The sequence below is a fragment of the Carcharodon carcharias genome, chromosome 30, assembly GCF_017639515.1.
Source record: "Carcharodon carcharias isolate sCarCar2 chromosome 30, sCarCar2.pri, whole genome shotgun sequence".
Classification (NCBI taxonomy): Eukaryota; Metazoa; Chordata; class Chondrichthyes; order Lamniformes; family Lamnidae; genus Carcharodon; species Carcharodon carcharias.
The window spans coordinates 14036834-14059918 of record NC_054496.1 but is presented as its reverse complement, the minus strand read 5'-3'; the positions used below and the strand labels follow the sequence as shown (position 1 = coordinate 14059918).

General features: G+C 46.7%; 1 protein-coding gene across 4 annotated transcripts in view; it reads left to right on the top strand.

The window, feature by feature from the left end:
* The window catches only part of LOC121271219 (T-cell acute lymphocytic leukemia protein 1 homolog), a 43757-nt gene extending 21320 nt beyond the window's left edge, over window positions 1-22437 (top strand). For all 4 annotated transcript variants that reach the window (XM_041177028.1, XM_041177029.1, XM_041177032.1 and 1 more), the window contains 2 exons: window positions 15414-15508; window positions 18006-22437. In XM_041177028.1, the coding sequence (XP_041032962.1) occupies window positions 15414-15508; window positions 18006-18547 (637 nt within the window). In that variant the 3' untranslated portion in view covers window positions 18548-22437. The remainder of the gene's footprint in view (window positions 1-15413; window positions 15509-18005) is intronic.
* The last annotated feature ends 648 nt before the right edge of the window (window positions 22438-23085 follow it).

Genomic DNA, 23085 nt, shown 5'->3' with positions numbered 1-23085 from the left:
CCCAAGGGACAGCCAATGAAGTATTTTGGAAGTGTAACCACTGTTGTAATGTAGCCAAAGCTAATCTGCGCACAGCAAGCTCCCACAAACAGTAATGTGATGATGACCAGAATGATGTTAGCCGAGAGCTAAATATTGGTTAGGCCACTAAGGACTGCTTCCCTGCTACTCTTCAAAAGAGTACTCCCTCGGTCCTGCACTGGAACATCCACTTCACTTTTTGGGCTCAAGTCTCTCTGGAATTAAACATACAACCTTCTGACTCAGGGGCAAGAGTTATATCACTGAGACTTAGCATAGATGGGTACTGGGTTAATGCTTAGTGAGTATCAGGAATTATTACAATCTGTGATAATGTCGAGGAGGAGACTCATACTGGATTAACCACAGTGAATTAGACTTAAGGTACAGGTGGTAATGCTCTGTACAGGAACTTTTCTTTCATGGGATGTGAGCGTCACTGGCAAGGCCAGCATTTGTTGCCCATCCTGAATTGCCCTTTGAGGGCAGTTAAGAGTCACCCACATTGTTGTGGGTCGGGAGTCACATGTCAGACGGACCAGATAGGGACAGCAAATTCCCTTCCCTAAGGGGCATTAGTGAACAGGGGGAGAACAATCAATGATGGGTTCATAGTCTTAGCTCTTCAAATCTAGGATTTTTGATTAATTAGTCAAATTTATTAATTGAGTTTAAAGTCCACAAGCTGCCATGGTGGGATTTGAACCCATGTCCCCGGAGTAGCTTGGATTATTGATCCAATGACATTACCACTATACACACTGTCTCCCCCAGTTGGTGGGGGGGGGGGGTGGGAACTGGATGTTTTGAAGAAGTTATAAACCACAAGATAGTTTTCTTCACCAACTATAGCTTAGCATTCTTCTATAGCTTCACAAATAGTCCATCATTTACAACCAAGCAGAGGTATCGATGAATTGGAAGCCCAATGGTGCAGTGATTTGGAACACTGCCTTCCGATCTCTCCAGCCTGGGTTCAAATCCAATGCACACTATAAGGAGGAAAGTCACTGCTGTCTGCTGAGTGGGTGAACTTGGAGGAATCTTAATGTTGTTCGCCTGCTGCCAGTGATGTTCCAAATGAACATGGGTCATAGCGCAACACTAACAGGCACCGGAATCGAAATTGGACTTGGATAAGTATGAGGTGTAGGATGCCATTTGGCCCATCGAGCCCATGCTAGCTCCCCCGCAGAGCAATCCAATTAGTTCCATTCTCCCCCCGCCAAAAACCCCATTCAATTCCGGTAATTCTGCAAGTTAACTTCCCTCACATGCCTATCTAATTTCTTTCTGTAATCATTCAGCGTCTCTGCTTCCACCACCCTTGTGGGTAGCGAGTTCCAGGTCTTTACCATTCGCTACATTAAAAAAGTTCTTCCTCACAGCACCTCCCCCGCCGCCTTCCACCCCCCACCCACCCACCACAACAGCAACTCTTGCCCAAAATCTTAAACCTGAGTCCCCTCATCCTTGTGCCATCAGCTAATGGGAATGGCTTTTCCCTGTCTACCTTATCTAAACCTGTCATAACCTCGTACAGCTCCATCAGATCTCCCCTCAACCTCCTTTACTCCAAGAAGGACAACCCCAGCTTCCCCAACCTAACCTTGTAACTAAAATCCCCTCCATCCCTGGAACCATTCTGGTAAATCTCCTCTGCACCTCTCAAAGATCCTCTCGTCTTTCCTAATGTGTGGTGACTGGAACTGGATGTAAAACTCTAGTTGGGGCCTAAGCAGAGCTTTACAAAGTTCAGCACAGCTTCCCTGCTTTTATACTCAATGCCGGCATTTATGATCCCATATGCTTTGCTAACCACACTCTCAACATGTTCAGCCACCTTCAAGGATTGATTCATGTGCACTCCCAGGTTCCTCTGTTCATGCACTCTCTTTAGAATTGTGCCAATAAGTCTGTATTGCATTTCCCAGGAGGCTTTATGGCACTATAGGTATTGTCCCGACTTCTAAAGCAGAAGCTCTGGGTTCACCTTCCACTCCTGGACTTGATGACGAAGGAAGGTTCGTTCATAACATGGCCAAACAGATCGATTATCGACCTGTAAATCCTTTCGATAAGCCTAGGGCAGGCGGTAAGAATAGGAGAGTCTCCTGGTCAGCTTGGAATCTGCAGTAACTACGGCACAACAGCCTCCCCACACTAAAAGACCCCATGTGCAAGTTCTTGCCACAGGCTGTACTCTGTGGCAAGTGCTCTCCTTGTTTCAAGGGACCACCAACGGGTTAATTGTTATGGTGCGGGGGGGTGGGGGGGTGGAGGTGTTGGTTGGTAAGTGACTGCCCGTATTTTAACTATCACCCACAATCCACACCCCCCCCACCCCCTCCCGTAACCATGCCCTGTTTCCACCTGGCAGCTGTGGGGGGAAGGCGGACGAGGGGAGAAGTTAAGCCAGGGACTTTGGGCTGGCCATCTCTCGAATGCAATGGGACAGAACTGTAAGTATGGGCTCTAAGTCTGGATTAACAGGCTGGCTATATTGACGATCACCCTGAAACTATGTGACCATGACAATCACAAGTATTGTGCCCAACTGACTAGTTTGGCAACATTTACTAGTTTCTACATCACTTGGCCAATGCGAATATTGCAGTGTCACCCCATCTTGGGAAGTTATACATAGTTGTGAAGCGAACAGCCCTGATGGGTCGAATGGCCTTTATCCACACGATACTTATGTACTATTTCCGTGATTAAGCATTCTGCTATTTTGGTTCTAACAGCATAGAAGCTTCCCTCAACGAGACTGGAGGGAGCTGCTTTGATCATGTTTCTGTCAGTAGATGTGGTAGAATCCTGTCTAATTCAGACTTTAGGGAAGTGGTTTCTCTGCAAGGTTCATAACTTCTTTGAAATGACTTTACAATGGATTACCTCAACTAAGCGCAAGCTGTTCAACAGTGGGTGAGAGGTATTAATTGTATATTAACTGTGTTTAACTATATACAGGTGGATGGCATTAATTGGGATTTTACTTGAGCACATAAAGAGACACTTACTAAACCTGTAGGTGGTTGAATTAGGAGGTATTTGCTTGTAATGTTTCACTTTGTAAATAAATAAATATAACTGAGTGAAGATTCAGTTCAGTTTCATCCTTCACTAAGTGACTTCCTGGACAAAACTAGGGAGAAGGTATCGGTGCTTATATATTTGCACAGGCATTTGCACAGATTTACATAGGGAATAGAAGGTAGAGAATGTTCTGGAAGCTTACTTGATTAACATTGCGCCCATGTTTTGGAGTTTGTACCCAAGATTGACCGCAAGATGAAATCTTCATCTGCACTGTCAACAGAGATGATGAATAGCGACTCCATGGAGGAAAAGAGGGACAATTATTCCAGGCCACTTTCACACATCGCCTCGCTGCTGTATTCCCAGGAACATGAAAAGGAACAGAAGGAGAAGGCCATTCAGCCCCTTGGGCCTGGCATTCAATGAGACCATGGCTGATCTCCACCTCAGCTCCTTTCCCACCCTTGCTCCATATGCCTTGATATCCTTGTTGAACAAAACTCACTGGAGCAACAACCGAGTCTGAACATATTGTGCAACCTGCAAGGAGACCTTCCAACTCAAAAACTTGTGGAAACTCAGCCAAGCATGTTGGGGGTGCTAGTATTGTGGTGGATGGTTCAGAGACTGCTTTCAGCTAATGTACCAAACAAGATCTATTAATGCAACAGAGTCTATTTAAAAAAAGAGTCTTTTCCAACTAGAGCAAACAGAGCTCCTGACCGAAACTACAGCAAGGTCTCCCTATAAAAGCAGAGTTATTTTTCCAATGAAAAATGCAGTGAGTGGAGGATAGTCATATAACACAGGTTAGATGCATCAGGTCAATCCCATTCACTTGCAGCAGGTGTTGATTTACAGGATCATCTCCAATTCTGGCAAGGAATTGTGAGGTTATTACATGCAACCCTGTATACACATCAAGGAATAATGCAGAATGAGGGCGAGTTGGAAACTGTGGCCTGCTGATCTCAATCGGGGATAGAATAAAAGAGGATAAGAACATAAGAAATAGGGTCAGGAGTAGGCCATTCAGCCCCTCAAGCCTGCCCCTGAGGATAAGTTCAGCAGTCCCATCCTCCAAGAGGGGAAGGTATCCCTGGAGGAAGAATGGGTTGAAGATGGTGGGGAGAGGGAAGCAGGGTACAAGACTATTGTCCCACCTCTGGCTCGATCTTTTACGAGTGCAGGTCTCACTGCGAATGCAGAATCTAGTCAAGGCCGCAGTGAGCCCTCTCTCGAGAAAAAAATCACAGGAATATAGAGAATTCCGTGAGCATTTTGTCCACGCAGCTCTCTATAAAAGTTTGCAGTCAATAAGGGACTTAATGAGAGGCATGTATTAGAAAGCCCATTCTGTGCTCTGGCCTAATGGAGATGCACAGTCACCATGGCAACATAAATTACTATTTACTAAAGATCCTCACTGACTTTATTCAACTGTAATTTGATCATCTACTTCAAGTCGTAGTCTTTCTTCGGTTGATTGCAATATTTTGCCACGATGTGGCCAGCCCTTGATATTTTCAACGTGAATGACAGGAAGCATATTTTTCAGGCAGTTGCAGCTCAGCTGGATGTGCAGGTTGGCGCCAAAGCAGAAACCACAACAGGGGAAGAGGGGGGGTGGTGGGGGGGCAGAGAAACGGACCCCACCGCTCGGACGGTAGAGGAGTTTCCAGTTTGGACGGCTTGAGATACTTCATAAAGTGGGCAAGGCCTCACTGAGCCTGCACTTGCACTTGTGTGTTGGGGAGGGGGGGTGTGTAGCAGGCTGGAAAGTGGGTGTGTGGACTTGGGAACAGCCGGCTGCTTCCTGCTTCCACCACCACCCCCCCCCCCCCCTCCGCTGGGGTCAACGAGCTGCTGGGCCGGCCACGAGCTGGTTCCGTCCTCTGTCATCAGGGGATGCCAGGGAGCTGTCGACGGTGCCCCTGCCACCTGAAGACATCCGTCAGGCAACAGGATTGCAGGATGTCAGTCCGGAATCGGTGCACAGAATGCAGTCTGCTGAGCACAAACTCTTGTCCCTTTTTTGTTTTTGGTTTCATTTTTTTTTAAATTTTGTTTTTCAGCTGTCTGTTGGCGAGGACGGTAGACAGCTGAGAGGGTGGGGTGGGAGGAATGATAGATGAGAAGACAGGAGCCAGAACAGGAACAGCCAGAAGGGAAGCTGAAAGGGGTGGTGAAATAGAGGAGAAAACTGGCAGAAGTATTGTTTTAAAGAGAGAGCGAGAGAGAGAGATTAAGAGAGGTCAGAGAGCTTTGTCGTTAGATAGGGGAGAGATGGAAAATGCTGAGAACAGAGTAGAGCACCAAGGGAGAGAGAGAGAAAGAGATGAGAGGAAAGAGTGAGGGGTCCAGACATGGCAATGGGAAGGGACAAAGGTGGCGGTGACAGCAGGAAATGAAAGACAGAAGGGCCGAAAGCATGAGATAGTTGGTTGAAAAGTTGAAAATAGAGAGTGGAAGATAAAAGATTTATCAAAAGAAGGAGAAAGCAACAGCTAAATGAAAAGATAAAGATATAAAATGGTATGGTAACGGAAGGAATATTTAATCTAACAAAGTATTACTATTTTAAACTGAGTCACATGTAATTGCAGAAGAACCATACAGTGTCATATCCTAGTGGGGTAATCAATGTTACTTGGATTTGAATTAAACGTGGTATTAAGAGGACCGCATAGATAATTCTCTTATGTTATTAATTGTTTTGAACACATGGCGTGGCATGGTCTATTCTGTTAACAGCAGGGAGCAATACAAATTGAATTTAGTGACAATCTAGTCTGGTGAAAAATCAGTATTGCATTTTCATGAATAGGTTGTGCATGCAACTTGCTGTGAAAATCCCACTGCAGAGACTCAACGTCGTTCTCTGGGCTTTCTCCCCACCCGCTCCTTGAGGCTAGGGGTACCAGCTGCTGGCTGCCTGTGCCCGTCAGATTAGCCAAAAGAATATTTTTTCACAGGCAAGCCAAAACGGCTCAACTTTGGCGGGGGTGGGGGGGGGGGGGGGGGGGGGGGTGGTCTTCACATCTGAGGCTAACTCCGTTCTCACCCAAGAGGAAGATGAGGAGAATTGATTAGATTCACCCTTGCGACACCTGAACTCTCGAAGGTATCAGTTTATCTGATGCAAATAATTACATAGAATTATGGATCCATGCTGATGTTACAGCTGCATATGAGTTCTCCTCTTCATCTGACCCTATCAGCATATCTTTCTATTCTTTTCTCATTCGTGTTTATCTGGCTTCCCCTTGAATGCATCTATACTATTCACCCCAACTACTCCCTTTGGTACGAGTTCCACATTCTAACCACTCTTTGCATAAAGAAGTTTCTCCTGAATTCCCGATTGGATTTATTAGTGACTATCTGTCTTATGATGATGGCCCCTAGCCCTGGTCTCTCTACAGGTGGAAACATTCTCTCTATATCTTACCCTATTGAACGCTTTCACATAAAAGTCCTTTTATCGGGTCACCCCTCGATCCTAGGGATAGGAGCACCCTGTTTAATAGTTCCAATAAGTCTAATCTCTCCATTCTAGCCAATTATTTTGGCACCTTCTCCAGTGCCTCCAAATCCCTTTTTATACTGAGGACTATAACTATTCACCGTACTCCAAGTGTGGTCCAACCAAGATTTGATCCAAGTTTAATGTAACTTCTCTGCTTTTCAATTCTATCCCTCCAGAAACGAAGAGCCCCAGTGCATTCTTTGCTTTTCCTTATTCTTTATGGCCTTAATTGCTAACTTGCATTGCTACTTTGTGACTTGTACATCTGTAACCCCTAGATGCCTCTACACCATCAACTGTTTACTTTCCAAGGAGTCAGCTTTGAAGTGAAACTATGCTAAAGCCTGTATCTAATTGAAGCGACAGATTCTATAACATATTAATCGCATTTGTCTACCCCTTTATCGTATTGCTGGAAATGGGGGAAGGGGGAAATAAGGTAGAAGATCTGTCATGATTGGTTGACTAGCAGAGCAGGTGTGAGGGGCCAAATGGCCAACTCCAGCTCTTATTTCTTATGATCGTACAACTTGATCATTTGAATCACACAAGAAATGGCCTTTTAAATGGAGCCCAACCCCCACCACTGCACCCCAAAGAACTAAATGTGCGCACTATATAATCACCAACCAAAGGAAGGGCAAGAATCGAAAGGAGAAAAGGCCAAGACTCTCTTCCACAAATCTTTTCTGGATGTGAAGTCTGCATTCAATCTTTGAGAATCTCTCTCTTCCTCTTTAATGCAATGAAAAGTAAAAGGTGCGGGTGCTTAGATCATTCATACAGGTCGGTGAGGACAGAAGGTTGAGAGGGTAGTACGTTACTCCACAGTGATGACTTTTGCGCCTGATTCCTGCTAACTCCCTTAGCATCGGAAGCACAGGCTGGAGTGGGCCTTTCGACCCTTCGAGCCTCAGTTAGATCATGGCTCATCTTCTGCCTCGACACCACTTTTCCACCCACTCCCATTGCTCTTGATTCATTGAGCGTCCAACGATCCCAATTTTGAATATACCCAGTGAGCACCCACGGCTCTCTGGGGTAGAAGATTCCAAAGATTCACAAAGAATTCTCTGCTCCTCCCAGTCCTCAATGGCTGACACTTTATCCTGAGACTATGACCCCCCCTAGTTCTAGATTCTGCAGTACAGGGCAAAGCAGCTGATGAGAGGACAAATCAGGATCAAGGGAATGTCAGATGAATGGTGAAGATTGGGCTGTTAAAGACTGAGCCCCGGTGATTGTGGGAGAGAGAACATGTGGAAACAGGGAGAGGATTCTGGTTTTGTGGGTTATAGGGCAAAAGAAATAGGAGCAGGATTAGGCCATTCGGCCCCTCAAGCCTGTTCCATGAGTCGACAAGATCATGGCTGATCTGATTGTGGCCTTAACTCCACTTTACTGCCTGTCCCCATTACCCTTGGCCGTCTTGTCAATCAAAAATCTGTCTAACTCAACCATAGAGTCATAGAATTTGACAGCATGGAAAGAGGTCCTCTAGTCCATCATCTCCACGCTGGTCATCAAGCACCTATCTCCTCTAATCCCATTTTCCAGCATTTGGCCTGTAGCCTTGTATGGTATGGTGTTTCAAGTGCTCTGAAATACTTCCTAAGTGTTGCGAGGGTTCCTGCCTCTACCACCCTTTCAGGCAGTGAGTTCCAGATACCCCTCACCCTTCGGGTGAAAAAAATTTCCTCAAATTCCCCCCTAAACCTCCTGCCCCTTACCTTAAATCTATGCCCCCTGGTTATTGACTCCCCTCCACTAAGGGGAAAGGTTTCTTCCTATCTACCCTATCTATGCCCCTTATAATTTTGTACACCTTAAATCAGATACCCCCTCAACCTTCTCTGCTCTAAAGAAAATAACCCTAGCCTATCTAGTCTCCCTTCATAGTGAAACACTCCAGCCCAGGCAACATCCTGGTGAATCTATTCTGCACCCCCTCCAGTGCAATCACATCCTTCCTATAGTGTGGCAACCAGAACTGCACACAGTACTCCAGCTGTGGCCTAACTAATGTTTTATACAGCTTCATCATAACCTCCCTGCTCTTGTATTCAATGCCTTGACTAATAAAGGCAAGTATCCCATATGCCTTCTTAACCACCTTATCTACCTGTCCTGCTGCCTTAAAGGATCTATGCACATGCACACCAAGGTCTCTCTGATCCTCTGTACCTCCTAGGGTCCTACCATTCATCGTTTACTCTCTTGCCTTGTTAGTCCTCCCAAAATGTATCACCTCACATTTTTCAGGATTAAATTCCATTTGCCATTGTTCTGCCCATCTGACCAGCCCATCTATATCGTCCTGTAGTTTAAGGCTTTCCTCCTCGCTATTTACCATACCATCAATTTTTGTGCCATCTACAAACTTACGGGTAATACCTTCTACATTCATGTCTAGATCATTAATGTACACTATAAAGAACAAGGGACCCAGCACCAAACCCTGCGGTACGCCACTGGACACAGGCTTCCAGTCACAAAAACAACCTTCGACCATCACCCTCTACCTCCTGCCACAAAGCCAATTTTGGATCCAATTTGACAAATTGCCCTGGATCCCATGGGCTCTTACCTTCTTGACCATTCTCCAATGCGAGATCTTGTCAAATGCCTTACTGAAGTCCATGTAGATTACATCAACTACACTACCCTCATCTACACATCTACTCACCTCCTCAAAAAATTCAGTCAAATTTGTTAGACATGATCTCTCCCTGACAAAGCCATGCTGACTATCCCTGATTAACCCCTGCCTCTCCAAGTGCAGATCAATTCTGTCCCTCAGAATTTTTTTCCAAAAGTTTCCCTACCACTGATGTTAGACTCACTGGCCTATAGTTCCCTGGTTTATCCCTACTACCCTTCTTGAATAATGGTACCACATTAGCCGTCATCCAATCCTCTGGCACCTTTCCTGTGGCCGGAGAGAATTTGAAAATTAATGTCAGGGTCCCTCAATCTCCTCCCTTGCCTCCCACAGCAGCCTGGGATACATCTCATCTGGGCCTGGGGATTTATCCACTTTTAAGTCCGCTAAAACTGCGAATACTTCCTCCCTCTCAATGCTAATTTGTTCAAGTATATCATAGTCCCCCTCTGATTTCTGTACCTACATCGTCCTTCTCTATAGTAAATTCAGATGCAAAGTACTCATTTAAAACTCACCTACAGCTTCCGACACCTCACACAGATTCCACTTTGGTCCCTAATGGGCCTTACTCTTTCCCTGGTTATCCTCTTGCCCCTAATATACTTATAAACTGTCTTTAGATTTTCATTTATTTTACCCACTAGTTTTTTTTTCATGCCCCCTTTTCACTCTCATTTCTTTTTTGAGCAATCCTATGTACCATAAGCTTCCTTTTTTTCCCCTTATCCCATCCTGTACATTCCTTGACATCCAGGGTTCCCTGAACTTGTTGGTCCCACCCTTCACCCTTACGGGAACATGTTGGCCCTGAACTCTCACTATTTCCTTTTTGAATGCCTCCCACTGGTCTGATGTAGATTTTCCTACAAGTAGCTGCTCCCAGTTCACTTTGGCCAGGTCTTGTCTTATCATACTATAATCAGCCTTCCCCCAATTCAGAACTTTTATTTCCGGTCTATCTTTGTCCTTTTCCATAATTACTTTAAATCTTACTGAGTTATGGTCACTATCACCGAAATGCTCCCCCACTGACACTTCTACCACTTGTCCGGATTTGTTCCCTAAAATTAGGGCCAGCACCGCCCCCTCTCTTGTAGGACTTCCTATGTGCTGGCTTAAAAAGTTCCCCTGGATACATTTTAAGAATTCCTCCCCCTCTAAGACTTTCACCCTTTGTCTATCGTTGTTAATATTGGGGAAGTTGAAACTAATATTACTCTATTATTTTTATGCTTCTTTGAGATTTGCCTAGATATCTGCCCTTCTATCTCTCCCTGACTGTTTGGGGGTCTATAGTACACACTGAGCTAAGTGATTAACCCCTTCTTGTTTTTAAGTTCTACCCATATGGCCTCATTTGAGGAACTTTCTAAGATATCATCCCTATTTACTGCAGTAATTGATTCCTTGATTAATATTGCAATCCCACCTCGTCTTTTACACACCCCATTCCCCCCAACTGTCTTGCCTGAAGATTCTGTACCCTGGAATATTGAGCTGCCAGTCCTGCCTCTCCCTCCTCCATGTCTCCATGATAGCAATGATATCATATCCCCATGTGTTAATCAACACCCTCAGCTCATCTGCCTTACTTGCAATATTCCTTGCATTAAAATAAATGCCATCCAGCCTTGCCATGCTCCCTTGTGCCTTAACTTCACTATGTATGCTCTGCCTTCCAAACTGACTTGGTTTTTCCTTCTATTCACGTCTCTGCATCACCCCCTACTGTGCCTCCACTCCGTATCCCATCCCCCTGCCAAATTAGTGTAAACTCCCACCAACAGCACTAGCAACCCCCGCCCCTGCAAGGATGTTGGTCTCGTTCCGGTTCAGGTACAACCCGTCGGACTTGGACATGTCCCACCTTCCCCAGAAACAGACCCAGTGATCCAGGAATCTAAAGCTCTCCCTCCTGCACCAACTCTTCAGCCACCCATTCACTTGTGTCTGCGGCCACAGAAGCGCCTGTCTGCACCCCTCGCTATTGAATCTCCTACCACTATTACTCTTCCTCTCTTTCTCCTCCTGCCTTGTGCAGCCGGGCCCTGGCTCCACTCCCCAGAGGAACCGTCACTCCCATCGTTTTCCAACTCAGAAAAACCGTTGTTGAGTGAGCTGCACTCTGGGGCTTTCCTGACTACCTGCCTGCCTCCCTTCTTCTGACCTGGTGGTCACCCATTCCTTCTCCGTCTGCACTTCCTTAAGCGCGGGGTGACCATATCTAAAAGCATGATCTCCACGTCCCCCTCAGCCTTGAGGATGCCCCGCTGTGCCTCTAGCCGACGCTCAAGCTCTGAAACCCGATGCTCAAGCTGGTCAAACCAGTGGCACTTCCTGCAGGTGTAGTCACCCAGACTTCCAGGAGTGTCTAAGACTTCCCACACATTGCAGGCCATGCAACACACGGGACTGAGCTCCCCTGCCATACTTTTAGTTAAAATACCCTTACCCTAAATTTAAACCAAGTAGAATATTATTTAAGTTTCTTTCTTTTTTTTAAAATAAAAGCTAGAACTCTTACCTTTCCTTAATGTGGCTTTAAAGTGGAGAAAAACAACTTACCCACTACCTACCAATCAGCTCTGTTTTGCACTGACGTCACCTTCGTCAGCCGTTTCGAATTCTGGCGGGGTTCCTGTTGAGGTTCACTGCTGCTCTGACTGGCTCGATCTGGGCCTCAACCCTCAGGCTGTTATCGAGAAGCCGTTCACCCCCAGGTTTACTCCACTCCACTCCTGCTCCGAATGGCTCCGTTCAGGAGCCGTTTTATCTCCCAAACTCCCGCTAGGTCATTGAATATATTCAATGACACAGCCTCCCCCACTCTCTGGGGAAGAGAATCCCAAAGACTAACGACCCTCTGAGAGAAGAAATTCCTCCTTATCTCCATCCTAAATGGGATACTCCTTATTTTGAAACTGTACCCCCCTAGTTCTAGATTCCCTCATGAGGGGAAACATCCTCTCAGCATCTACCCTGTCAAGACCCTTCAGAATCTTATCTGTTTCAATGAAATCACCTCTCATTCTTCTGAACTCCAATGAGTGTAGACCCAACGTGCTCAACCTTTCCTTATAAAACAACCCCTCCATCCCAGGAATCAGCTAAGTGAACCATCTCTGAATTATTGAAAAGAATAAGTAGAAGTTGACTTGATGAGGGCAACAAAGTCAGCTCTACCAGAATCACCCAACTTAACGGCCACAACGTATCACCCTCTATGCCTCACGGACAAGCCAAAGACTGATTTGTATATCTTTTAAAACTTTTATTTGGTCTCTAAGCTTCTCACATCTGATCTGTGTGTGGGTGTTGCATTTTTATTATTTCTCTCAGGCTTTTAGTAACTAATAAGCTTATTCTTTCTTTGACTCAAGAAAGCCTGGTAAAATTGGCTCCTTCTAAAACATTTGGGCGAGGAAAAGGTATCCACGGGGGAAGGGATCCCTTTCAAATTAACCTTATTGCGACCAACTGAGGGGGCTGAATAAAGAAGGGGGAGCCAGCTCATTCCTCCTCACCCGGGAGCTTAACAAAATTGGGGCCCTGTTCAGGAAGCCAACAAATTGGGGGATGACTCGTAACAACACTGAGCTCTTAAATGCCACCCCTAAAACCCTCCATCTCTCCTCAAAACATGTGGTAAAGGCAGGAGCATAGTGAGTATGTTACTGGGCTAGCAACCCAGAGGGCTAATGGCCTGGAGACATGAGCTCAAATCCCACCATGGCAGCTGGAGAATTTTAAATTCAATTAATCAGATAAATGTAGAAATTTTTAAAATGCTAGTATCCAGTATGGTGACCATTGAAGTATTGGATTGCTGTAAAAACCGATGTCCCTTAGGGAAGGAAATCTGTTGTCCTTACCTGGTCTGGCCTACCTGTGACTCCAGGCCCACAGCAATCTGGTTGACTCTTAACTGCCCCTCTGAAATGGCCTGGCCAGCCACTCAGTTCAAGGGCAATTGGGGATGGGCAACAAATGGTGATCTTGGCAGGAGACACGTCCCATGAAAGAATAAAGGATAAAAACCCTCCCTGCTCTTTGAAAAAGTGCCACAGGAATTTTTCAATGCACCCCAACCTCTCAGCTGAAAGACCGCACTTCCGACAATGCAGCACTCCCCCAGTACTTAACTAAAGCCTTTACATTTGCGCTCAAGTCCTGGCCTGGGACTTGAGCCCACAACCTCCTGATTCAAGCGAGATTTGCTGCCAACTAAGTCATGACTGGAGTGGAGTTCTGCCCCAGAATGACATTGGTGGCGGCCCTGTGGAGTCTGTCCAACACGTGGGATGTGCTCCAAGAAAGTTTAGAGATTTCTTAAATTACATCTCTCTGAAACTAACCCCAAATTGTCCTTCTGTTTTGTTGCCAATATAACACCATGGAAGCTTGTTGCATGTATTTAACTATTAGTCCACTAAATGAATGTGACTCCATCAGCCTGCCTGAGCCCAAGATCCTGTTTTTTCTGCAAAAGCAATGTTCACAGTACAGAGGGGGGACATTCAGCCCGTCATCGCTATGTTCGCTCTTTCCTGGAAAGAATCCAAAACCTAATCCCATAGCCCTGCACTCTCCCCATTGCAGGTTTCTTGAGAGCCAATATTTTTGTTGCCATTTATTAAAATATTTTATACAATGATTGCTCTGTTTCCCTTTGGTTTGTGGAAGAGTTAGGTCATAGGAACTGGGGTCCACCAATATTCACAGGAGGTCACCAAGGGATAAGTGTTTGGAAATGTCTGCATTTTCCAATAGTTTTTTGATGTCTTTTTTATATTTTAAATATTCTTCAAGTACTTTAGCATAAAATGTCACATGATCCTCAACCACAGATTACTTAAGGTCAGATGATGTGTCTTCGAGGCCAAGAGGGACATCTCAGATTCAGAAGCTGAGAGTTCAAATTCCATTCCGACACTTGACCACGTCCCCCTGATTGAATTGAACTGTCAATGCGGAACCAATGGGAGTGCTGCACTAGCGAAATACAGTAGACTGCACGAAACTCTAAACCAAGGCCCCACATTCCTCATGTGGTGAATGTTAAAGGTCTTTTGACATTATTCAAAGAAGAGGAGCCCATGTTCCTGGTGCCCTGACCAACGCTGATCCCAGAGGGATCTTTGTTTTTGCCGCAAAAAATTGACTGCTATCTTTGCCCTCATAACAGTAGTGACTGCACTTCTAAAGTTTTGGGGAACATGAAAGACACGATATAAGTTTCCTTTTCTAGGCTGAGGCCTATGCCAGCTCTCGATCGAGCAATCCAGTCAGTCCCATCTCCCCCCTCTGTTCCTGTGGTCCTGCGAGTTTATGTTCCTCAAGGGCCCATTCCATTTCCTATTGAAGTCACTTATCATCGCTGCTCCCGCCACCCTCATGGGCAGCGAGTCCGCAGTCGTCACCATTCACTGGTTTAGAAAGAAGTCAGCTTTTCTTCAGCTCCCCTCCAACCTTTCCCAAAAACTTTAAATTTGTGCCCCATAGCCCTTGTACCATCAGCCAATAGGAACAGCTCTTTGTCAATCTTGTCCAAACCTGTCATATCCTTGTACAGCTCTAACAAACCTCCCCTCGATCCCCTTTGCTACAAGGAGAACAACCCCAGTTTCTCCAAACTAATCTTTAGTTACAACCCCACATCCCTTGAACCATTCTGGCAAATCTCTGCACCCTCTCAGGGGCCCTTGCATCCTATCTGAAGTGTGGTGACCAATACTCTAGTTGTGGCCTAACCAGAGCTTTATAAAGGTTCGGCATAACTTCCCTTATTTTGTACTCAAGACCTTTATTAATGTTCAATATGTCCTGCCACCTTCAAACATGAATGAATGTGAGCCGAGGTCCCTCTGTCCCTGTACAATTTTTAGAGCTCTTCCATTAAGTCTATTTAACCTTTCCCTGTCCCTTCTGCCACACTTCTCTGTTTGGAGTTTTGTCTGCCACTTGTCTCCCCTTGCTGCCCGTCTGTGTGTCTTATCGCAGTCAATTGGCGTCACTCCCGCTGCTGAGTTGGTATTGCTGGCAAGTTTCAAAATTTTATTCCACTTCTTGAAAGAGGTTCAGGCCAACTTGACCAGTTTGAAAATGCATGATTTGGTGCTTGGCGAAGGGTCATAACCTATTCTGTTCCGATTCTAGTGCATATATTGGAGCTACAAGCACGTTCAGCATGTTCCCAAATAACAGGATCAAGAGGAGGCCTTCAAGCCATTACGAAATGGAGGTGCATGATGGTAGGTGAAGCTTGTTGATCTACATATGGCCATGGATACGGGGATGCAGTGAGTTTATGCTGTGCTGAGGGGGATCAGTATGGTGCAGCAGTTCCACCAAGATGCCCTGTCCACCTCTCAAGTTCTGCCCCGATGTGAATAAGACAAAACAGTGGCCGAGGAACTTGTTGACACTACAGGCGCAGGGCGGAGGCCTAGGCGTTCAATATGGCGGGTGCATGCGCAGGTCCCAGGCCGGACATAGGCTGCCCATCCTATTGGGTATGGGTAAAAGTATAAACGTCTGGGTCAGTAGAGAGTCGTTACCTGATTGCACACACCCTCTTCCCCAGCGGATATTTAAACCTGCTTCCCATGGGAATGTGCAATGAGCATGCACAACTCAGTTTAGACCCTAGATCACGAGTGCCTCGGGCCTTTATATACAATGGTGGGGGTCTGGGTGGTTGGGGGGGGGGGGGTGTGGTGAGGGGTGCTGTTGGGGAGGGAGAAGTTTTCTAATAGTGCACTCGCTGATTAGATCCTTACCCACTGGGAGCACATACTAATCCAATCCGGATCTGCAGCCTTTAAGCAGGATTTTTAGGGACGAAGAGGAGGGTTTTTTTTTAAAAAGAGGTGTTTAAAATCATAAAGGGTTTAGTCGAGCAGATAAAGAAAAACTCTTTGCAATAGCTTAAGGGTCGATAACCAGAGAGCACAGTTTTGAGGTGATTGACAAAAGAAGCAGAGGTAACACAAGGAAACATTTTTCTTTGTGCAAAGAGTGGTTAGGTTAGGATTTGAAGTGCATGATCTGATTGGTTGGTGGGTGGATACAGATTCACTTGTAGCCTTCAAAAGGGCACTGGATAAATACTTGTACGGGGGGGAGAGAAAGAATTACAGGGATAAAGGGGAGTGGGTCTAACTGGACTGCTCTTTGCAAAAGCTGGCACAGAGTTGGTGGGGTGAATGGCTTCCTTCCTTGGAATTTACGTAGGAACATAGGGCTTAGGAGCGGGAGTAGGCCATTCAGCCCTTCGAGCCTGCTCCACCATTCAATAAGACCATGGCTGATCTGGTTGTGTCTCAACTCCATTTTGCTGTCTGCTCTCCCCACCCCCACCCCCACCCCACCCATAATCCTCAACTCCCTATCAAGATCTGTCTAACTCAGCTTTAGATAAATTCAATGACCCAGCTTCCACTGCTTTCTGGGGAAGAGAATTTCATAGACTAACAACTCTCTGGGAGAAAAAATTTCTCCTCATCTCATTCTTAAATGGTAGACCTCTTATTCTCAAACTCTGTCCCCTGGTTCTAGACTCCCCCACAAGTGGAAACATCCCCCCAGTATCCACCTTATCAAATCCCCTCAGGATCTTATAAATTTTTGATAATTAGGAAAGCTAATGGAATGTTACCGTTTATTGTGAGGGGAATTGAACACAAGAGCAGGGAGGTTATGCTTCAGTTGTACAGGACTCTGGTGAAACCACATCTGGACTGCTGTGTACAGTATTGGTCTCCTTATTTAAGGAAGGATGTAAATGTGTTAGAAGCAGTTCAGAGACAGTTTACCAGACTAATAACAGGAATGGGTAGGTTGTCTTATGAGGAAAGGTTGGACAGGTTAGGCTTGTATCCACTGGAGTTTAGAGGAGTAAGAGGCGACTTGATCGAAACCTTTAAGATCCTGAGGGGTCTTTACAGGCTGGATATGGAGAGGATGTTTCGTCTTGTGGGGGAATCTAGAACCAGGGGTCACAGTTTAAAAATAAGGGGTTGCTCATTTTAAGACAGAGATGAGGAGAAAGTTTTTTTCTCTCAGAGGGTCGTGAGTGTTTGGAACTCTTCCTCAGCAGGCAGTGGAAGCAGAGTCTTTGAATATTTTTAAGGCAGAGCTAGATAGATTCTTGATTAACAAGGGGGTGAAAGGTCATCAGGGATAGATGGGAGGTTACAATGAGATCAACCATGATCTTATTGAATGGTGGAGCAGGCTTGAGGGGCTGAGTGGCCTACTCCTGTTCCTAATTCATATGTAAGATCACCTCTCATCCTTCTCAACTACGTTCGGTATAGGTCCAACCCGTTCAACCTTTCTCCACAGGATAAGCCCCACATCCCAAGGATGAGTCAAGTGAACCTTCTCTCCATTGCTTCTAACTCAACTACGGGTGGGATCTTAGGGCCCCACCTGCTGTCGGGGGTCATTCAGGTCCCACCGAAATTCAATGGGCTTTTGGCTGGGCCCCTGAATTTCCTGCGGCGGATCCCCCCACGATGGGGGCCTATATCTTTCCCAAATAAGGGAAGGGGGGGGGGGGGGGGGGGGGGGGGGACCAAAACTGTGGTCTTGCCAAGGCCCTGCAGTGAAAGTTCCCTGCCTTTATATTCCGCTCCTCTTGCAGTAAGTGCCGACTGTGACTGTGCGCGCATGTAGGTACAGAGGACTCGCTATTCTCGAGAGCTGTTTTCCCTTCTGACTCAAAAGGACTTCTCTGTTTTGCAGGCCCCCCTCAGAAGGTCGTGCGTCGCATGTTCACCAACAGTCGGGAGCGATGGAGGCAGCAGAACGTCAACGGCGCCTTCTCGGACCTGCGCAAGCTAATCCCGACCTACCCTCCCGACAAAAAACTCAGCAAGAACGAGATCTTGCGCCTGGCCATGAAGTACATCAACTTCCTGGTGAAACTGCTCAATGACCAGACCCTGCAGCAGGAGCCCGAGGAGAAGCGGTGCCCGGCCGTCAAGAAGAACGGGATGCGCGGTGCCCTCGCTGTGGAGGCGCCGTCGCAGGGCGCGGGGACAGAGGCTGCAACCACTCCGGAATCGTTAGCCATTCCGCAAAAGCTGGCGCTGATGGCGGTGCCCGCAATGGCCCTGAGGAGGCAGCTGTCGTCCGTCACCACCACCACATCGCCATCGTCCAGTTGCTACGGCGACGGGGGAAGTCCAAACACCGAAGAGGAGGATCCGGAGCACTTAATAAAAACAGAGCCAGAAACACAGGAACCAGCTTTAGTCTCCACAGTGGCTGCAGCTCACCGATGATAAACAATAAGAATGAACCAGCGGACAAGAGAGTGAGGGAACATTGGCTTCAGACCATGATACCTGCCTTTGGTTTATTCCCACTTGTAATGGGTTCAAAGGGCGTCCTGAATTGAATGATTAACGTCAAGGTGGAGAATTCAAGGATAGCTTTCATTCCTGCCCTTATGGAACACGAGGCATATCAGTTAGTTCGACGCCTATCTTTGTAAATCCAGGGCCCTGTTCCGAGTGGACAGAGCAAGTTTGTCCGGGTTAACCCCACAGACAGGGGTTAGGGGAAGGCAGGGAATGTTTCAAGGTGATCGATTCTAGACAACGCTGTCTTTTCTGTTGACTAAGTCTCTTCTGTGAAGGTGAAACCATTCAGACAATCATTTGGCCAAACGTTTTAATGTTCCGGTGTATCTAAACAGGAAGGGAATTTGGCGTTGCATGAAGAGCCCTGTTGGGAACCCAAGGAGGATAATAGGCCAATGCAAGTGTGATATTGTATTACAAGCTACAAACGTGTGATTGTGTGAGGGATCTGACTGTTGGCAAACCTGCGGACTTGGCGTTCGCTTAATCTGCCTCCGGACATCTTATGGCGCAGCAGGTAGTGTCTCCGCCTCTGAGTCAGAAGCTCCAGGTTCGAGTCCCAACCCAGGACTTGATGGCCAAGGTCAGCCATGCGATGGAATGAACGGTGGAGCCTCGATCATCACCATCCAGGGCTCCGAGACTACAACACGCATGTAAAAGTGCATGTTGCCACAGCAACTCGGACTTACTGAGTGAACTGTGGCACACCCTCACCGCCAATCCCCATCTGCAGTGGGTTGGGCGGACAGTGGAAGAATTCCTCCACGTGCCATGAAAATTCGGCCACATGTGCTTCCTAAGTGGCCTTAGGATTTCATGGCCTGTGGCGCACTGAGAAAATGATCCCCCTCATTCCGTTATTGCCTCTAGTCACCTACATGATGCCTCAAGTTATTTCATCTTCGTGTGTGAGAGCCTGTCAGGAAGGCTTAGTGGGCTGGTTGACCATGTGGGTGAACGTTATCTTGCCGGATGTTTCTATGCCGACGTACTCTGCCACGGGCCTTTGATTATAGGCAGGCCATAATTCCTCAGCCTCATCCAAGCCCATCGAGGTTCACAGGGGCCGCCCCCAAATAACACACTATATCAGCAGACCATCACAGCAACCAATGGCGTGATATGTATTTCAATGGCTGAAAACCCATTAGGTGAAAATCCATCTGCATTGAGTATTCTGAGGCAGTGGCCAAGACTTTGCCCTTGCTGACCCTTGCACCAGGGTCAAGTGGACTCCCTACTGTTTGGCAAACGGTCCCCCAGCGGTGATTTCCCCCCATATTGGCGCATTAGTGGCCAGAGGATGGGCTTGCCAAGCAATGAAGGATGGTGGGCAGGTTCCAGAAGCTGGAGGGCCAAGACGAGCCCCCTCCAGTTCGGGAGCAGCTCGGATAGAGAGAAAGAGAGAGGGGTGTCTCCATTTCGAGATGTCCTCTCTCCCCCTAACGTTAAATTTAGAAATGTCCTCAACAGCCAGACCACCATTGTGGGAGGGGGGTGGAAGGGGGAGGGAAGGACACCTGCAGGCGGCTGGCCTCGTCCCCAAACCCTTGGAGGGCCCGTAGCTGGAAAACTCCAGTCAGCCTCGGATCATAGGCCTTCAACCCCCCCCATTGATTTCCCACCTGCCGCTAGCAGGCAAGTCAGCTTTCCGATCCCGATCCCCGCTCTGGAAAAGATGGGCTGGAGGCCAGGATGGCGTTGGCAAGCTGACACACGTTTCCACATATCCCTCCCTCACCTCCATATGCGCCCTGAAGGATTAACTTAAAAGCAACTCGCCCCACAAGCCATCACTTGGTTGTGTTTTCTGAGCGTGATGTTCGAACAGTGAAAAGGTAGGAAAAGGCCCTCTGGTCCGTCCAGGCTGCCCCGCACCAGTGGCTTATCTTGTGCGTCACAATATATACACTCCGCAGCCCACCTGTAAGATGCAGGATCTCCTGGGAGAGGTGGAAAAGCACATAGAGATTCATGCCAGTTTGTGGAGGGGTGGGAAGGGGAAGGGGAGAAGGGGCAGTGGGAGAAAAGACCTTTGAAGCCATGATCAATGTCATGCCATGCCTACTTTTGTATGAGGCGATCTCCATCCTAGGAGAAACAGGTCCAACTCTTGCTTGAAGGAATTCAGTGAGTTGATGAGCAACTCGGTCCATTCAGGAGAGTCCACAGGACAAACTTGACTCTTAAGCACCTCACTGATGCCCCATAAAAGATTGAGGCATACGTCTCCAAAACCATAGCATCCAAACACACGTTATATCCTCTTTTGCCAACATCACAATCTTTGGCAATGATAACCCTGCAAACACTTGGGAGCTGCTGGTGCACATCACTTAGTAACAGGCAACAGGTAAAGCTCCCTCCTCAAACGATGCCTGTTCTTGGCTCATTTTATTTTCTAATTGGGACCTGAAGAGGTAGGTGAATTTAGCACACTGGTCTGTAACTCTGACCTTTTACCTCCGAACTGCATGATGAAATGCTGCCCAGAATGATGAGATGAGTCACTTCTGTTGGTTGTATATGCATCTGGTCATAGTCCCAAAGGACCATAGGCATCTCTCTCGCCATCAGAGAGACATCGTAGATTGAGGGGGAGGGCACTGCGCAAGCTTGTGGCAAGGCAAGGAGGCAGGGCCTCCATGAACTACCACAACAGGTATGGGGATTGAACCCACGCTGTTGTCATTATTCTGCATCATCTAGCCATCTGAGCTAACCTCGTTGGCTCTAAGAGTCCTACATAACCAATGGCTGGAAAGTCTCAGTCTAATTCCTATTGAGCATTTGTCCACAAGTTGGACTAAGTTGGATATCAGCCCTATAAGACCATGGCTGTGGACACAGAAAAGACACAGCTGGTGGAGATTTAGTTTCCCATCTACAGTTAGGGTTATCGGTGCAAAGGCTGGAGTCCTCCTGAATTTCAATAACTGACTTGGGAGTGGCTGGTGCCAAGACAGGATACCTTAAAATGGAAATGGGTTTCATTTCCCTTTAACTTTTCCTCACCTTGATGACCACAATCATTTTGCTTTTCAGTTTACCCAAGCCACACAAAAGATGAACACTCGTAAATAACGAGTGTTATTTGTGTACGTGGTTGAATTAGATGGATGTCACATTTCTGAAGAACACTAACAAATCAGTCCACTCCTTTAAAAGGTTCAAGGCAAATCATGTCATCTGATTGGTAATTCTTCTCTAACCTCTGACCTTCAACCTCTTTCTGCGTCACGATCCTTCTGATCTTTTATTTCCTCAATTGTTGTCACCTCCCTTCTAAAATTCAAATATACCGTGTGAAATTCTCTTTCTCCTCTTTACATTCTCGCTGGATTGAGAAGACGACTAATTCACCATCGGCCATTCTACCCAGAATCCTTCTCCAGGATTCAAAGCTCTACTTTCCCTCACTGTTTCCACCCTCCTCTATGTGCTTCCCAGCATCACCTCATTTACCCTCAACAGTCCTCCTCTATAAACCATGGCCCTATAGCGAGGATTAAGCACAACATCAAAAAAAATTCACTATTTCCGTTTAGGCCTAGCAGGTTAAGCCTTAGGAAAGAGCTTATTAGAATTGTCAGTTTTCCTCATTTATGGACGGAGGCAGACAACTTTGTGAGGGCAACTCATGAGTGGGTGATGAAGTACTAACAATACTTATGGAATCATTTTTTATTATTCATTCATGGGATATGGGCTTCGCTGGCTGGGCCCAGCATTTATTGCCCATCCCTAGTTGCCCTTGAGAAGGTGGTGGTGAGCTGCCTTCTTGAACCGCTGCAGTCCATGTGTTGTAGGTACACCCACAGTGCTGTTAGGAAGGGAGTTCCAGGATTTTGACCCAGCGACAGTGAAGGAATGGCCGATATATTTCCAAGTCAGGATGGTGAGTGGCTTGGAGGGGAACTTGCAGATGTTCTCATGTATCTGCTGCCCTTGCCCTTCTAGGTGGCAGTGGTCGAAGGTTCGGAAGGTGCTGTCTAAGGAGCCTTGTTGAGTTCCTGCAGTGCATCTTGTAGATAGCATCGGTGGTGGAGGGAGTGAATGTTTATGGATGGGTTGCCAATCAAGCGGGCTGCTTTGTCCTGGACGGTGTCGAACTTCTCGAGTGTTGTTGGAGCTGCATTCATCCAGGCAAGTGGGGAGTATTCCATCACTCCTGACTTGTGCCTTGTAGATGGTGGAGTCAGGAAGTGAGTTACTCATCACATGATTCCAGCCTCTGACCTGCTCTTGTAGCCACAGTAATTATATGGCTGGTCCAGTTCAGTTTATGGTCAATGGTAACCCCCAGGATGTTGATAGCGAATGAAAGTGGTCTTAGATCATAGCTCAGGGATCTTTGTAATGTATCCAGTTCCCAGCACTCACTTTCAAAAAAACTAAAGGTCAAGATTCACCAAAATAAAGAGCCAAAATCAGAGTGAAAAATGCTTCCAATG